This window comes from Lipomyces doorenjongii (genome assembly GCF_038497915.1).
Source record: "Lipomyces doorenjongii strain NRRL Y-27504 unplaced genomic scaffold V1508scaffold_31, whole genome shotgun sequence".
Classification (NCBI taxonomy): domain Eukaryota; kingdom Fungi; phylum Ascomycota; class Lipomycetes; order Lipomycetales; family Lipomycetaceae; genus Lipomyces; species Lipomyces doorenjongii.
The window spans coordinates 2,960-20,632 of record NW_027118098.1 but is presented as its reverse complement, the minus strand read 5'-3'; the positions used below and the strand labels follow the sequence as shown (position 1 = coordinate 20,632).

The window sequence follows — 17,673 nt, the reverse complement described above, 5'->3', positions numbered from 1 at the left end:
TTAAGAACTAAGGGTTGGGGTTGTTTTTGGGGCCCCCCCTTTTTTGGATGTCGGCGTTTCCCCGGATTGGTTAATTCTAAACGGTCGCTGGCAGGCTCGATTCAGCTTCTCACAGTCACTTCTGCATAATATTGGAAATGACTTCTGAGAGAATAGGGTCTGCGTTGAATGAATTCTCAACATGTGATGTACGGGATCATTTGATAATACAGCGAATGCTGACTAACGGGATACAACAGATCGGCGATGCGCTGGTCAAATTGAAATATCCTAACGGCGGTTTCTTGGACGGGATTACGATGTACTCCCCGGACAGACATGATGCGAAACTCTTTGGACAAGTTATCACGGTGAAGGTACGTCCCTTCCGGGGGGTTGGACGTGCACTAATGCCGGTAGATGGTCGACGCGGCTTGTAACACAAGTCCGTCGCTTCCGAAGCACTTTGTCAGTAACAATTTCATGATATTGTGATTGCGCATGTTAACGCGTGGGCGGTAGTGCGACTACAATGAAGCAGGAAAGGTCATGTTCGTGTCTCAACCACATGGCATGTACTCCGCATGTTGGGGTGGCTTGATGACCACGCGGGCCAAATATCTTGGTGCAAAAGGGGTAGTAGTCGACGGCCGATTCAGGGATATCGGGGAACATCGCGACATGGACTTCCCGGTATTTGCCCGCGGGCAATCGATTCTCGGATCGAACGGGTTCACACGGGCAAGCGAAGTAAATATTCCGGTGCAGTTTAAAGACGAACTATGGATACAGCCGGGAGACTACATCATGGGTGACGCAGACGGCGTCGTCGTTATCCCAGTGTCGCACATAGATGCAGTAGTCGAATTCTGCACGACGAGGAAGAAAATTGACGAGTTGACATTTGAGGCGCTGCGAAGTGGCGAGCCAATAGGTGAGGCTATCAAGCGTTTGCGCCAGTAGTGGCATCGTTGTATGTATAGAGTTTCTTGCAAAATGAGGCTTGTTGATACCAATCATTTGCGCGTTGATTATAGAATATTAGGCATTAGTCAGGAATAAATACGGACGATGAATTATTACGTGCACGGAAGCTCTTTTTGACAGGACTTCCTCGACTCAACGTACCTGAAATGCTGCGATCAATATGTACATTTTACATACCAAGAGATGAGCTAAAAAACTGCAAAATATTATACAATCTGAACCATTATAATATACCGATCCCGAATAATTAGCCATATTAAACTGCTATCGTTGTGACCATCTCGACCTCATCAACCGTCAAACACTGCATCAGCGGACGCACATGTTCCCCGCACCCAGGGCACACATCCAAACTTTTGAACTTCTTCCATTCAGAAACATTCTGATCCTCATTTGCGCCGTTCAGGTCGGCAAGACTAAGGTGGATGCCCAGATCGTGCATCCGCCGAAGCTCGTTCCAGATCCAACCGCGTTCGAGCGTATCTTGGATGACTGAGTGTGCGATGCGGAGCGGAAAGAGCAGGTTAAGAACTGCGAGGTTTGATGAGCGAACGATGATGTAATTTGCTGAGCGACAGATTATGCGGGCAAGGTCACGCATGTAGCTGGTCTTGTTCTCAAAATAGGCACCAACTTCGGGGTGGCCCTTCCCTTGCTGGCACTTCCATTGGGTCGAAGCCAGTGAATCTTCAAAGTCAACAGATGCAAAACAGACGGTGAGTTCTAGCAGATACGCGACCATCATGCGAGCGGCGAGATATATCGTAACGACCAGTGCATCACGCAAAGTCGCGTACTTTACAACCGGCCTAAAAAAGTGCGTGGCAATGTACTCGCTATCGCTCGTCGTAGCTGAACATCGCAGCTGGGGAATATTTGGTGCGGCAGTCGCCGGATCAAACGTAACATTCGGTGAAAGATGTATATTTTCGCGGAAATACTCTCGAGCTCCCTCGGAATACTCTTCGAACCACTTGTCGAACCGTGCTTCGAGATAGAGGAGTTTTGTGTGAGTTTCGCGGAGTTCCGCCCACACCTCGCGAGTGTGGTATCGTTTCCGTAGACGAGGCGTTCGCTTTGTGGTGTCCGCGAGGTCGTCGTCGTCTGGGTCCACTTCGTCGTTCGTAAAAGAGTACATTATCAAGCGATCGACAACTTCTTGGTACTCTGGCACTTCCAAGATAAGATCAAACAGGTAATGTTGGATTAACTTTGGAGATGGCAAATACTCCCAAGGAACAGTTTTCCACTCGGTGGAGTTCAAGAACGTGTTTTTGCGGACAACCATTGCATGAACAGCCATCATGCCTCGAATGCTCTGAAATAAGGTGTTGTTGAAGCCAGTTCGATATGCCTCGGGTCCGCGTATTCGCATAAGTTCGTGTACGCCTGAAAGCAGAGTAATCCAAGACGAGTCAGACGAGCCGGTGAGCACTTCGTGGACGGAAAGTAGCATGCCAGCCGTGATACTGTCATCCTCAAGCGACATCATATTGCCTCGCATTTTGCTCACATTCTGACCGGCAGTCAGACCTAGCAGATCCAATGGCAGGGATGAATTTTCTGGCAAGAGAACAGTGTTCTTGCTAGGCTTAGGGGACGTCGGAGTGTCGGTTCGCGCCCACTGTATCAGATCTGGGTACAAAGAACTGGTTGGAGTACTGCCAGATGTCGACGGCGACTGTGATGATGGTGACGTAGAATCGTCCTCGACGGCAACGATACTGTTGCATCTGGCGTCCGACGAGTGATTTACCCGGAAATGTTGTTCGCGATTGGTGCTGATGATGTTGACGAGTTCCTTTTGGTACCTAAGGGCGTGCACATACCAGTTTGAACCCAAAAGTGCAACATCCGAGTCTTGATAGGCGGAGCTGCAATGGGAGATGACCAGCGCGCGTGAGGCGAACGTCGTCGACGAAGGTACAGGCGACAGGACGAATTGCGGGAGCATTTCCGCCCATGTGCTCACATTTCGGAATTCGCCAAATCGATCTGGATGGCCGACAATTGAAAATTTATCGAGAAAGATAGTAATGCAATAGTTGTACAGATCATATTCAGGAAAGAGTACCAGCTCACGAGGAATAGAGGTCGAATTGAATGCGCGCAATAGTTTTCGGATCGATTGTTCAAATAATACGCTAGGTAGAGCGCGCGATCTTATTTCTTTTTCGTAGGCACTTATTCGCGCCTCGTTGTCCGTCATGAGTAAGTTCCGAAGTCGATGACTAACAGGATCGAGGTCAATGGATGCCGAAACTTTTGTGGGGAATGAATTGACGACGGCCCTGCAGTGGGCACCGACGCGTTGCTTTCTAAAGACGGGACCGACGATGGGACCGCTGCAGTCTCGGTTTGATTTGATGCATCGAAGACATTTGGGGAATGTTTCGTCACACTATCCATTAGCACATATATCCGGACAAACCTAACAAAAGGACTCGAGTCGCATACCTTAACCTTGCGCTTCTTGCAATTGGCGCAGCCTCTGCTGCCTCCCGCGACACCTACCATCGCAAATTCTAGTATATCGTCTCAACTGTTGATGAATGTAACCGACGATGATAGAATAATGAGGGAGACGGTATATATTTACTCCGACGAAGCACCCGCCGATGAACAATGGAATTAATCGGAGAAGATGCAAGGTACGCGTGGCTTACGCCAGCCAAGCTCTAAGATGGAAAATGAGTCCGATATCCGACCGGGTGCGGGATAATGTCTTTGGTAGCAGACCCCAAGTTGAACTCCAGCCACCACAGTCATAGATTTGCACAGCCACGTACGCTCTTAGCAGTCTCGACGACGTCACATGCGAATACGAGATCCAAGTTGGCATTTTTCACGCGCAGGTCCCGCTAATCTACAATATTGGTCGTGTTACCCTCAAGGTAGACCTCTATTTATTAATAATGTAAATCAAATTATAATAATCAGGAGAAATGGAACATGTTGCATATATATGGACTCTACAGTGATGATGTCATGGTGACGTAAGCCTCCGATCTCGACGACTCATCATTATAAGGACGCTTGAACACGTCTTGTGCTATTAACCTGTCTGCCTTACGCCATGGCGAATGGCGATACTGTGGATAACGCACAATTGTCATGAGTTGCAAGTCAGGTCTACGAGATGAGATTCGGACTGCAACAATAATTTCATTGCCCATCGTATCAATGTAAATATTATGTGTCGCTTGGTAACGGCGCAGTGATGAGGTGTTGACGATTTCGTCTTCTTTCGGTCTTACTAGATGATTGACAAGTTTCGCGCTATTCCACACCAGGTTAGTAATGCAAGAGCTTAAATGACTCTCGATCCGTTCTCGATAGGCTCTCGAAACTGCAGCGAGCGATCAGATTATACTGACTGAATGTGCTGACTGTCGCTCTTCCACGCCACAACATCCAGGATATGCGCGATTCGTAACTTGGCATCGATATTGCATGTCAGTGTGGACCCTGGAAGAAGGGATGAGTCATTGGCTGATCGTATCTATTCAGTTAATACCTGCTGGGTGTATTATCAGATCCACGTCAAGAAACAATAACATAATGATATAATTCCTTCGGCAGGGTCGTGGGCGGAACATTTCTGAATCCGAGCCACCAGACAATGAGTGCGTGAATCCATCCTTCTATTGCTATTTCCTCACAGGTCGGACCAGCACAATATAGTAGATAACATTATTATTAATCCATTGACTGTCTTGATACACTAGTCAGCCGTACGGCAAACACAACTTGATCCAAGAAAGTGCACTCTTGAGGTCGGTACCTTTCACGACAAGTGCAGATACCATGGCCCTTCCCTTGTACTTCTTTGCGGCCCCATTGTTTTCCCACAACCGCAAAACTTCGAAGTACCAGGAATTGAGATGAATGAAATGTTACTCCGTTTGACTTACATCGCTGGTATCAAACTGATACTGAAAACGAGCCTAATACTTATGTCTTATGGACAAAAGTTTGAGTGTGCTGAGATATTCGAGGTTTTTATAATCTATATAGATCACCAACTTTTTGGTCAACTAAGCACACAGCGTCGTCAAGTTCCGAGAACGACTAAGAGGCTCCTGGTCATGTACGTGGTTAATTACGTGCGTAAAGTAGTGTGATAAGACACGATTTCTGTGAAAGATCCTGAATCGTAGATGAAGATGGTAGATTGTCTGTTACGTTGTTGAAAACATCATGAAAGCAGCTCTGAATCAATGTAGCAGCTGAGTAGAATGATGACAAATAATGATGACCAATATAGATGACAAGTATAGGTGACAAATATTAGAGGCTCAGAAGGTATACCCACGTCAACGCCGACATCATGCTGTGGATTAGCGAGTTTCACTGCCGCACTGCTATTCTCTTTTATTAATAGCGAGTCTCCAAAATTTGGAAGGTTATCGGAACGATCAAGGCCATGACTGTGGTTTTGAAATCGATATGACTTTGTCTCCCATCAACGTCACGTTTAATGCGCAACACATATTTAGACGGACACTGTCCGTAATTTGCGCCGTATAGTATGTCGCGTTGCCAGACCTCCAATGGATTTGCTAACAGTGTTTTTGTCAGCCGAAGCTCACGATCCTATTTTGCGTTGCCTCTCCTAGAAAGGGCATTCATAACGCTCCGCATTGACCCTATTGTTGAGTTTTCGGGTCATGCTGTAAAACATTACTGACAAAAAGTACGTATTAAACGCAAGTTATAGTATTAGTTAGGCCACACGCGTACTTTATTTTCCCCATTATACCTAGTCATTAACAGCTAAAGTTAACCCGTCGTTATAGATGGGCAATTTGCGATTAATCGTAACTCGTAATCGTACGATTACTATACGATTGATTGCAAAAGTTCACGATTAACTATACGAGCAATGAAGTTGGTTGCTAATAAAAATCGTATAGTTACATGGACATTTGGGTCTCTAACCCTAACCATTGATACACCAAATCTTGATGATATTTCAGAGGACAGAGGTTTCCTGGACAGAGGATAATAACGTACCTTACTAATTAGGAATACGATTACTTTATGATTTTATACTTCACTATACGATTACTTTACGATTAGAGCTTCATTTTTGCAATTAACTTTACGATAATCTCAAAAGTTGACGGTACCGTAATCGCATCCACCCCTACCCGTCCATTGGACTAAATAGACGCTCTCTCCATATTGCGTTTGTTGGGAATATCGGGAATTTATTGCATGAGCAATATAACGCGTCGTGGATTTAGGTTGTTTACCTTAACGCGAAGCCCACGCGTCTCGGCCGAATGAAATGCGAAATAAGCTTCGACTACCAGAGCGAGCAGGAAAGGGAGCTTTGAGTAAAACGTTAGGCGCAAAATTCAAAATCCGAAATTTCTGGCGCCCAAGCCCTACTCCCATTATCGGTTATAAAAATAAACCATCAAATTAATCACCATTAACTGAATATGTTGAAGTTGGGATCTTCATCATATCTTCGGGCTCCAGCACTTTATATTCTGAGGGGCACAGGTAATACACAGATACAAAATTTCGACTCTCACTTTCAGCATCTGTCGCGAGGATTAAAATCTGTCATCATGCCAGAGGACCCTGGACCTCCACGATTTGCACAGGGTGTCAACTATGAGGAAGCTATACCGGAACTTACGAAGCTGTTGAACGAACCCAGTGGGTCCTCCTGGAGTCTCACAAAAGACGCAAATGGGATCCAGAAAAAGTACCGATTCAAGACATTCCGAACTACGTGGGTGAGTGCAGAAACAACGGATCATGACAGTTGCTATTCGCTGACGTTCTGAGCTGTGACAGGCTTTCATGAACTCCGTTGCAGAGCAATGTATGACAGAGCGACACCACCCTGAATGGAAGAACGTAAGGATTATTCAAGCCTCAGAAGGCACATGCTGATTTTTCCCAAGATATACAATGAAGTGACAATTACGTGGACCACACACCGACCAAGGGGGATTACCTCCAAGGACCTGCACATGGCCAAATTCTGTGACGACCAAGCTAGAAGACATGGTGTTATTACCTAGGCGTCAGTGGGAACCCATGTCGGCCAGTGTTCTCCTGTCTCCCTGATAGTCGAGATTCAACACTAGGAGATTATTCAACAAATAGCATGCGCAAGTTCAACCCCGGACAGCTGTTTGATGCCCAACATCTAGATTGTGCGAATCAAACCAATGAAGAATTCGTGTATATTAAGAATCTATCAATGTCATGAAGTGTGATTAAAAGATAATATAGACTTTCCTCGCCTAGAGGACTAGTTGTCGCATAGTACGGACAGCCGATGGGTTCCCCCAAGGAGGCTGATACAAGCGTTGTTTAATTCAGTCTTGCTGAAATAATATGGCCAATAATTAACCGCAGGAACGGCGTCAACAATCAATCCGGCACGGACAGCTGAATGGGAGATTATTCATCACTGGTGATTGTTTTCACTGTTCTTGACAAAAGCCATCCCCCACTCTAAGGACTCCATCAAGCTCCATTTGATAGCATATTTGCAGATGGAGAGCATGTTGGCATTAGATCTTTGGAAGTCACCGCAGAACACGGCCATGGATCCGATTGATGGCTATACAGCTCTGGTTCAAAGGTTTAAACCTCGACAGCCGATCAATCCACGATTCTAACTTCTAAGAGTGTCGGATAGAACATCAAAAAATGCATTAATTCATGTTGGAGGTGGCCCTAAATGTATAATCATGAGGTCCCATACAAATAATATGCGGTTGAAGGACTGCTATCCAACATTTGACCTTGCGCCCGGGCATATGCACGTACGGCAAGCTATACATCTGATGCACAAGTCAAATACTATATATGTTGGTAACGCGGATGGGAATCACGTGATCTATTCTGTCATCATGACTCTCGAACAGATTGTCATCAGACTCTCGAACATATTTTATATATGTGGGAACGCAAGCTTATGTATAGCAATGACGATAGCAGATTAGTTATGCGCTTCCGGTATCCACTATCGGAAGACGGCAAACAAGAGCGCTTATCCGGTCTCCACCTGACTCCGTCATCCAGGGGAGTAGTCAAATAGCGAAAGAGAAATTTGCTTAGGCATTGTTTGGACTACGATAGCATAATCCTGCCCTCTAAAAGCTCATTAACGTGATTTTTTGGTTACACTAGATATTTAATATTAGATCGTAGATAGCAAATTTGAGCCATCGTCCTGTGACCCTCATTGATCAGCGACTAGCTATTTATGCGGCATAGATTGCATATCGCAAATGATAGAGTTTCTGTGGCTGATGCGTCTTCATGGCGACTTGAGAATAGACGCCGACATTGCGTCAATTGCTTATTTGAATGCCAAGTCGTTGATTGATGTAGCCGCACAAGGTCGAATGTTGTGCCTGTAGACATCTGAGATAGTGCGCGATACTGCACGAAGCGAGGCTCTGGTGGTCCAAGTTGGAATTTGGCCGAGCCTGTCCGACTCAGACTGAAAGAGCTAAGACCTAATCTTGTTCAACACCGAACCTTTTACGACGGCGCGGCCGTCACCGTTCCGACCAATGTTTAGATTACATTGTTTCTAAGCACAGGATGCGTGCGCAATACAATGGAGAGAATGGTGGCCGAATGAGACATATGCATACGGTGCAAATGGAAGCGACTACCAAGGAAACTGGGTTTGACAGACAAAAGGACACACTCATGATGGACGATGACAATGGCAATGGTGGGACATCGCCAACTACGATGGTCGTCCAGTAAGAAACGACCAGGCCTTAAACTTACGTTCACTGGAGTGCATACTATTCGCCACGGCTTGCGGGATTGACTTGGTCAGGCAGACTTGGCTTCGCTTAGCCTTCGGTAGAAGTTGACTTAGTCAGCTCCAGGGACCCTTCACTTCACCTGCGCTTAGACGTTATTGTTTAATTTACCATGACCTCTTGCAATGTTGAGCAAATGCGCATCTCAGTGCGTCGTGTTGACTCCTCAGACTTGAGCTGCTTTGGGTGTCAGAGCCGACTTCGTGCCATCACTGAGGGGCGTGGTGTCCGCCACATCATGACAATATTCTAGCAGCGAGTCATCAGAAGCCAGTTCTTTGGTGCAAAAGCACGTTCATGTGGAGTCACTTTTAATAGATATATCGTTGAACTTCTTACTACTGCCCGGTAAGCTGGCTGATCGAGTTCTGGGTGCACGTGACCGCAGCCATCAATGTAGTGACTCCTGACTGTCATTGCGTCAATCCTTTGAATTGAATCATAACTAAATTATTGAAGACCGTTTATTTATAATGGCTACACAGCAAACTAATCCGCTCTCCGCGAGGTCGCATATAACATTTATCACTTCGCCAGAAAACCACCTAGAATTGCAATCATGGGTAATTACCTGGTGCAGGACCAAAATATCCGATTTCTGGCAACGGCAGCAACGACTGCCTGCCAACACCACCGTCGATACCGGCATAAGATACCATGTTACCCCACCAGTTTAGCGGCTTCGGGTTATACAACACCGAGAAGAAAATTACGATAGCCGAGAGCGTCAATCCTGCATTGAAAGCTGACGACAAGACGTATGCGTATTTCTGCCACCAGGCGAGCCAGCGACGACGAATGAAGAAGTTGAAGAACCAGTTCAGCCACAATGTCGCAGTCCAATATGCAACATTATATGGGGCCCAGAAAGCCATGCCTCCGACAAGAAGAGTTGGGTTGATGATGCGCAGGCGAGGGAAGACCTTGACAATGGCAAACCATACTGGCGCGATAAGGAAGCCAATCAGGAAACACCACTTGAAAATTGGGTAGATATTGCCGAAGAGTCTTTTCGGTCCCACAACACCGTACATGATGGTGTCTGTGAAGATCATCCTTGTCCACTGGCACGTGAAGTGTTGTGTGTTGTCCGGTGAGCACAAGTTAGGAATATGACCGATCTGCCAATTGACAACACCAATCGCCACCAACACCTGGAATGCAATGGACAGCATCTGGCCGCGAAAAATCGCTCGGGGTGGTAACCCAGCATAATGAGCCATCTTTTGGTCAGACACATAAGTGTCGGCTTGCTGACCGATATTGGCACCGTACATCTTGAAAATAAGATTCGCAACACCGTTACCTGGGAATAGGTATCCAGCAATGATCTCCGGTAACATCCACAATCCAACCTGATATCCTGTCATACCCTGAATAATACCGAGTGGAATAAGACACACCGCATCGACAAGTGCGACAATAAGTAAACCCCACCATTTCGTGTTGGTCGGATAGATAACCAGCGAAATAACAGCGAGCGCGAAGGAGATGGCCGTCACGAGCATGTAGCACCAATCTGGGACTTCCTTGTATTTGGACATCTTCTTCGAAAATATGTCATATTTGCGGTCCTCGAAAGCACCCTTGCGATAGCGGAGACCTTTCCAAAACTCTTTGGCTGAATCCAATAGTCCTCGCCACTCCTCAAATGTGACGTACATAAGCGAAAGTGGGATGATGACGAACGATGTGCCGTACGACATAAGGAATCCAGCAGTATAGAAAGGGGGAGAGTAAGCCTGGTACTTTGCCTCATCGAGCAAACCATTCGTGAGAACCATTGATACATTATAGAATTCACCAGTGTTATCAAGAGCGCCGTTAATATTCGGTGGCATGTAACCGGTCCAAAGATAGTTGGAGTAATACATGCCAACAAGGGCGAAGAAACTAATGATTACGCCAATCCACTGTTGTAACATTGAGAAGAACGGAATCGAGATAGTATTCTAATTGGGTTAGTACTGAACTAAGAACCAGACTTGATATAGGCAATACCGTATATATGTTATTCATAATGTTCCAATCGAACGTGGGCAAAAGGTTCATGCCCAAACCGAAATTCTGGCCGGTGATTGTAGCAAGATTGAAATTATTCGGCGCAATCCACGTCATCCAGTTGAAATTACTTAGAGCCTGGAATAAATATCCCGGAATCCAGTAGTATAAAAACATGCTAGCAACACAGATGCCGAAGAACTTGTAGCGACTTATGGTCCAACCGTTAGCCACTGTACGAATATCATCCTTCAACAATGCACGGTTGAGCGCAAGTGTGGGAAGGATAGTCGGCCAAACCTGTTTGGAGAACGTCAGTCAACTGTTTGGTTGAAGTGTACAGGAAGACTCTTACCTGCTTGATGGGGTAAATAACAAAGCGTCGCATCAATCCGGCCATGCCTAGACCAAAGTATTGTGACGCGAAGCACATGAGGAACTGGTATCCGTATCCAACATAGTCATTGCCGTAGAACATAGGAAGTTTCTGAGACAGAACGTTGTATTGTACGAAATATGCTCCTGAAATCGACACATTGACCATGATTGTTGAGAACATTTGTTCTTTGAACGACCATGGGCCAGGATTTAACGTGTAGCGCTTGCCACGAATGGTAAATCCAATGTCAGGCAATATATACTGCATGAGTCGGCCACTTGGAAACAATAGCAATTGAATGACAGACGATGTCAACTGAATGTTAGGAAATCGGGGATAGAAGAAGGTATTGACCCCAGTACTAATAATAGTCCAAACTATACCAAGGAAATACGCCCGCAATGTTTCAACAGGCGTGTCCGGATCGTCATAGGGGTCTGTCACAGCGCGAACTTCTGGATAAGGTGAGAAGTAACCAATCAAGCTCGCTTCAACTTTGACGTCAAACTCCCAGGACTCTTTGTCGCCAGGATACAAGTCTTCACCCTGAACGAGTAGCTTGAGCTTTTCCATAACTACTCGCGGAAAGTTGCTATCGAACTCATGGTATTCCATTGCATGGTTGATAATTTCCATGCATTCCTCAATTGATATCGTGGCTACCTTATCCATAACGTATTCGAGATCCTCAGCAACCGCATTAAGACTATCTTCCCGCGCCTTTTCGGCCAATCGCATAGCAATTTGATCTCTCATCTCTGACGTGACCTCGGTGGTCGTCTCGAGGATGAGGCCTGCCTTCTTCGCGAAATCCATCGTGGTGCCGCCCTCATCGGACATTTTCTCCGAAAGTTCCTCTACATCAGTGCATTATTAATGATGTCCTGTTGTTTTGTAGATTGTGTAAAAGCTATACCAACCTTGTGACATCCTTCTGATATATTCACTAGCCCTATTGAAAGGGTATATATGAGAATGTGCAGTAACGAATACAGAAATCCAGTTCAGAATTCAAGCAGTTCAAGGGGCATATATAACTGGCAGATAGATAACAACATCCGGTGTAGATAACCCAGATTGAATTGACAAGACGACTATTATCGGTGCTAACATCTATCCGAAGGTACCGTGCACAGTGCAGAGAAGTTAGTGTGCGCACTGCGATATGGACCAGATGCATATGGCGAACTCTGGCGCACCGGTTAGGACCATGACTGCAACGTGATATTGCGGAGTGAATTCAGCTCCAGCAGTGAGACAATTTCATTGATTGCTGATATAGGCAACAATTTACGCAGATGCTGTTCAGATTACTGTACACAGTGCGACCGTGACCTCTGTGAAGGCGCCATGGAGTAGTATGCCAGAATGATGGAGAGTGATTAGCTATCTAGCGTTTCTGCGTCAATTGCGCAATTGAGTTTGTAGCATAATTTTATGGCGCGACGGAAGCCCAGAGTACGGTGGATTAACGCGTGGGTCTCGTGGCATTCGAAATTAAGATTCCCGGATTTGCAATCTCCAAAGACTGTGCCGGCCGATTGCTATTTTTAATAAGCAAATTCTTTCCAGTAATGCGTCATAATATGCAATCAGCACAATGTAGCCAGTACACAGAGCTTTTCATTCTTTGCCTGTGGCTCTCTGAAGACTGTCACCAAATCATTGTTCACTCACATCCAGACGGACAATTAAGAAGACGGGTGCGTTAACTGCGGTGCAACTGAACGCCATGGACACATATCTTCCTTATCGCATTTGTTCTTTGCCGCACTCTCCGTTTGCTAGTACTTCCATTGTCTCCTGCAACGTATGCAATATGTCCTGGTGATCATTTCGCCTACATATGCCGGTCTGTTTCCACCTAAACTCTTGGTTTAAGTTCGCGCAATGGAAATCTGGACCAGTCGGGGACGAAAAATCGCGCAGACCACAGTGAGAAGATTTGGCCTTGCATTAAGATTTGGCCTTAGCTCTTATCACTGGGTACACGGACGAAGCTTGGACAAATGCCAATCTTTGACTGCAGTGTGACCCTTGCGCACAATCGCACTATCTCAGACGTCTAGCTTTGAGTTCCACACTATCCGGCACGATCAAGTGGAAAATAAAATCCCGCTGGTCATCAACATCCATAACTGTACAGAATCGCAAGTTCAGCAGTATTCTGCCTTGTCCTACAATATCCAGGTGCTGTCTCCAATCGAAATAAGGTCCACAAGCCTTCCGCTTAGAGGCACAACAACGACATTCAAATGCAACGAGGCATAGTCAGTCACCTTGGCACTTGAATAAGACTGTTTTAAAGTCATGCTGCCAAGATGAGTGCCCGTGCTCTGTCGATCCTCAAGTTAGCCGAGGGTTGCGTACGAAGCCGCTAAGATAAGACAATGTCCTCGCCAAGAGACCACGACAATCTAAAGTTCGAGCGATACTATGCTATCTATGCGATGTAGTGACTAGTCAGCATCAGTGAGGCTCAAGCACCGTGAGTGCGTCCTTATTGGCGACCTACAATCTAATATTAAATATGCTGTGTATATAACAATTGTTAGTTCAAAAGATACGTGGTCTAATTATCTTGCTATTTCCACCTGATGACCGAGTCAACGGGATACCAGATAAGATCTCTCGCGGGCGTCATGAAAATTGGAATATAGGTTATTGACTCGTTGTTCTAACATATGCATACTACACTTCATGGCAGTCATGATTATGGGCGCATATCCCGTCCTTTGTATTTGTACGGTGTATCGAGATTATGTGCTTCTTCGTAGAACCATAATTTTCAACTTGAATTTCCAAAATGTACCGAAATTTATTTTTTGTCGGAACTGCAATAATATTTAACTTTTGATGAAAATTCAAAACGCTTTAGATCATCGGAGATGTCGGACTGGCTGAGATGGATTTCGACGATAGGAGGCTTCCTTCTCATATAGAATGTCCTCCTGATCTCGACCCCCACTTGCCTCAGAGGAATGGAGCAGTATGATAGGCTATGTCGAGCTTCGACATATAATTTATTCTTCCATTAATAGACTGCGTTATGGATTTTGACTTGGACGCGCACATCCAATCACGTTTCTCTCAAGCGAGGTATAGGATATTTCTTCGATGAGAGCATGTCTCCTATTCTGGAATTCGTGTATATATTTGCGTCAGAATTTCCTTGGAAACGAAACTTGTTATTAACCAGACCTCGGACTTCTGCCAATCCTTCTAAGTTCATACTCCCACCGCACACATTAAACCATTTGGTATGTTCTGAACATAATCGCGGTGTGTGTGAGCATAAAAAATCTGTTTGGTCTGCTAAGCAGAAGTGTGTTACATACTCACTACTAAATATCTCTTGCACGAGACGAAACTAGTGCCGCGCAAATATGACTGCCGGAGACAATCCCAAACTCTGCCACCTCGTCAGAGGCTGTAAGTAACGCTCGTCAAGGCCAGCCTTGACCAGGTCATTTGTCGCGTTCGCAAACCCAGACTATGTAGGTGAGCATGCGATTACCTTCTTCCTGCCTCATGCCGCAACACTTCACCCCGCGACGTGCAGGGCCAATCATCCGTCGCTGTGCACGGTCGCGTAGACCCGACGCCAAAGTAAAATGTTCGATGCTTGTGCGAGAAAGCCATGATGTACGGTGAGTCGGCCCAGTATACTCGTCTCCACTCGGCTCGGGAGTTTCGTTCATTGGTAGATCGAACCAGAATCACGAAGTGATAATCTCACTGTCGCTAGCGCGAATGGTCAGCTGGTCATTTTTGAGATGCAATAAGAAAGGGCGTACGATGGTTCGGGTGGCAGGTGGATCTGCTAAGACGAAGCACCAAATTTGGAAACCCGTTAAGGGCCGCTGTACGAGACCGACGGCGGACGTAATTCCCCGTCAAATTCGTTGGAATCGGAACTCCCAAGAGAATGTCGTAACCGTCTTCATCCAATAACTAGAATAGAATACGCTAATGCGGGTTCGTGGCCATGAATCATATACTTCCGAATGCCAGCGCAAAGCTCCATTACTGGATGAGCGATCACTGGACGGACATTCAGCTGTCCCACTTTGCAAGGGCGGTGTTGAACGGAAAAGTTGGGTTTGGGATGACTGCTATCCCGGGCGAACCGCTGTGCGGCCTGACGGGGCAATGTACGTCTGTAATCTTTTGCCGGTTGTCCGGTTGTCAGAGGTCTAGCCATTGATATTTGATTCGGTTAGGATTCTAGGCGAATCGCTATCGGTAACGTAACACATTTCGCAGAAGGAGAACGCAGAACGAAATTTGGAAAGATGTCAACATAATAGTTACTTCTAAATTAAAAAAGAGGAGTACTGGGGTTGCGTGAGGCGTATTGGTAGTTCGGAACAGTCGATTCATGTCAGTGATCGCTGCAAGCTTTTAGCAATTAATCTGGGTCAACAAGCACGAGAGCGGCTCAAATCCATCGGAGGCGGCTCGGCAGGAATATTACGCTCTTTGCTTTTATATATTCAGGTTTCGTTCACTTGCTCAGCTCCGCACTGCACAAAAGCAGTAATTCAGAGGATAGTATCTGCGCGTGTGTCATGGTCCCGCAGGTTCCGGGAACAGTTTTCGCTACAGATTATCTGATATTGGGTCCACATGACTTCGACAGCAAGGTTTACACCGTCAAGGCCCTACGAAGTAAAGTCGGAGCCAAATGTACAGGATGAGATTCCCATGCGGAGACATCTACAAGCAAAACTGCTTTTTCGGATTCGTAATTTCTCGCCAGCGTAAGTAACGTCGGGCAGCACAGGCTCTTAAAATGTCTAACAGAACCAGAATGTTCGCAGCGGTCATGGGATGTGGAATATCATCCAGCATATTACTCAACTTCAACTTTCCCGGGTTTTGGCTTCGGCGACTTGCGTATGCATACTGGGGAGTAGCCTTGTTCCTGTTCATATGGTTCATGACGTTCACAGTTCTTCGCCATGCCTTGTTCCCGGATACACTAATACGGGTTCTTCGACATCCATGGCAATCTATGTTTTTTGGTTGCATTCCTACGGCATACTCGTCTTTGCTGATGGATACAGTCAAAATTTTTGGTAAACGGGCCATATGGCCATGCTACGTCTTGCTGTGGTTAGACGTTTCCCTCGCAGTCATAGTTGGCTGGTTCATCGTGTTCAATGGGTTCGCAACGCATGACCGAAGCAATTCAAACGAACTTACCGGTGTTATATTACTTCCGACAATTGCCCTCATAGTGAACTCTACAACAGCAGCACTGCTCGTGCCCTACTTGCCATATTCATATAAGGGTCATGTTATGGCGGTATCGGTTTTAATATGGGGCAATGGCGAACTACTGGCATTTGCATATACAACTGTCTACGTATGGCGTTTGCTTACTGCGAATCTACCAGCGCGAGAGAGTATGATCAGTTGTTTTCTATTAGTCGGGCCCCTGGGGCAGGGTGCGTTCTCGGTCTTGAGGAATATGGAGAACCTTAACAATTACTACGCGGTTAAGTATCCAGCGCTTACGCAGATGCCGGTATTTTTGTATGCTGGTACGGGAATAAGCATGCTTATGGTTGCATTTGCCAGTTTTTGGCTCTTCTGCGCTGTAGCGTCCTGTCTCGTCGCAAGGCCACGCAGGTTCGGTATTACGTGGTGGAGCTTGTGTTTCCCAATGGGCACGTACGCACTGGCGACTTCAGAGCTGGGCAGGGTCCTCGATAGCACAGCTTTTAAAGTCGTGAGCGCAATAGTTGGCACAACAGTTGTCGTTACATGTTTCATTTTACTTTTGTGCACGATATATTTTGGTATATTGCATGAACAGGTCTTTACTGGATTAGATGAAGAAATGATGAGTTATTACGCGGAGAAAAATGCTAGTGGCAATAGTAGTGTTTAATATTCGGGAAGGGAGTGACAGTCGCATTGTGTAGGATAACTGATTTTTGTAGTGCATGATATCTCATGGAGTTTCTGTTCGCATATATTTGGCGCTGGCGAATATATTCCAAGTTCTTGAACAATGTCGCGTCTCACTGTAAAAATAGTGCGGCCCCTAACCGGTGTTGTAGTGGCCCGCCAAAAGTAAGAGGAGGTGGCGAATGAGAGCGAATGGTTCTGATTTACCGTAACGAAGGCATTCAGCTTTACATGATTTATATCCCCAAGTACTCGCAAATTATGTAACCCGTATTCAACAGTGTTAAGAGTCAATCGATTTTACGTACTTTTCTCGTAGCCGACTAGTTCCTCCAGAGTTATGGTAGCATAAACAATCGCACTTAACAAGCAGGTATAGGTCCTGTGGAACACGCGACTCCAGTTAGTAAGTATGAGCCGCCAGTGATAACGACAGCAACACCGGTGTTGAAAGATAACAGTTTTCCCATTCGCCTCTCTAAATATACAGACGCAGGATACACTGGTCTCCCCTGCATACAGGAATTTGTGACGTTAAGATGTCGGTAACTTAGCCAGTAGCGATGTGTTACCAGTGTGGCAAGCGTTGCA

General features: G+C 45.9%; 5 protein-coding genes across 5 annotated transcripts; 3 read left to right on the top strand and 2 right to left on the bottom strand.

The window, feature by feature from the left end:
* Positions 1–87: 87 nt before the first annotated feature.
* V1508DRAFT_419022 (ribonuclease E inhibitor RraA/Dimethylmenaquinone methyltransferase) lies at positions 88–1,218 on the top strand. The gene is made up of 4 exons (XM_066940541.1): positions 88–188; positions 240–356; positions 400–447; positions 502–1,218. Exons 1-4 carry the CDS (start codon positions 138–140, stop codon positions 940–942), a joined length of 657 nt encoding a protein of 218 aa, XP_066795230.1. The 5' UTR covers positions 88–137; the 3' UTR covers positions 943–1,218.
* Positions 1,092–3,798, bottom strand: V1508DRAFT_419018 (uncharacterized protein). The gene is made up of 2 exons (XM_066940540.1): positions 3,424–3,798; positions 1,092–3,367 (listed from the first exon to the last, which is right to left on the bottom strand). The coding sequence occupies exons 1-2, from the start codon at positions 3,481–3,483 to the stop codon at positions 1,223–1,225; spliced, it is 2,205 nt and encodes a 734-aa protein (XP_066795229.1). The 5' UTR covers positions 3,484–3,798; the 3' UTR covers positions 1,092–1,222.
* A 2,750-nt stretch (positions 3,799–6,548) lies between these two features.
* Positions 6,549–6,879, top strand: V1508DRAFT_355864 (uncharacterized protein; the record flags this gene model as incomplete). Its single annotated transcript, XM_066936971.1, has 2 exons — positions 6,549–6,719; positions 6,781–6,879. The coding sequence occupies 2 exons, from the start codon at positions 6,549–6,551 to the stop codon at positions 6,877–6,879; spliced, it is 270 nt and encodes an 89-aa protein (XP_066795228.1).
* A 2,461-nt stretch (positions 6,880–9,340) lies between these two features.
* Positions 9,341–12,003, bottom strand: V1508DRAFT_433088 (OPT oligopeptide transporter protein-domain-containing protein; the record flags this gene model as incomplete). The annotated part of the gene is made up of 3 exons (XM_066941968.1): positions 9,341–10,735; positions 10,785–11,084; positions 11,140–12,003. The coding sequence occupies 3 exons, from the start codon at positions 12,001–12,003 to the stop codon at positions 9,341–9,343; spliced, it is 2,559 nt and encodes an 852-aa protein (XP_066795227.1).
* Positions 12,004–15,632: 3,629 nt separating this feature from the next.
* On the top strand, positions 15,633–17,182 carry V1508DRAFT_419006 (voltage-dependent anion channel). Its single transcript, XM_066940539.1, has 2 exons — positions 15,633–15,926; positions 15,976–17,182. The coding sequence occupies exons 1-2, from the start codon at positions 15,793–15,795 to the stop codon at positions 17,060–17,062; spliced, it is 1,221 nt and encodes a 406-aa protein (XP_066795226.1). The 5' UTR covers positions 15,633–15,792; the 3' UTR covers positions 17,063–17,182.
* Positions 17,183–17,673: the final 491 nt, after the last annotated feature.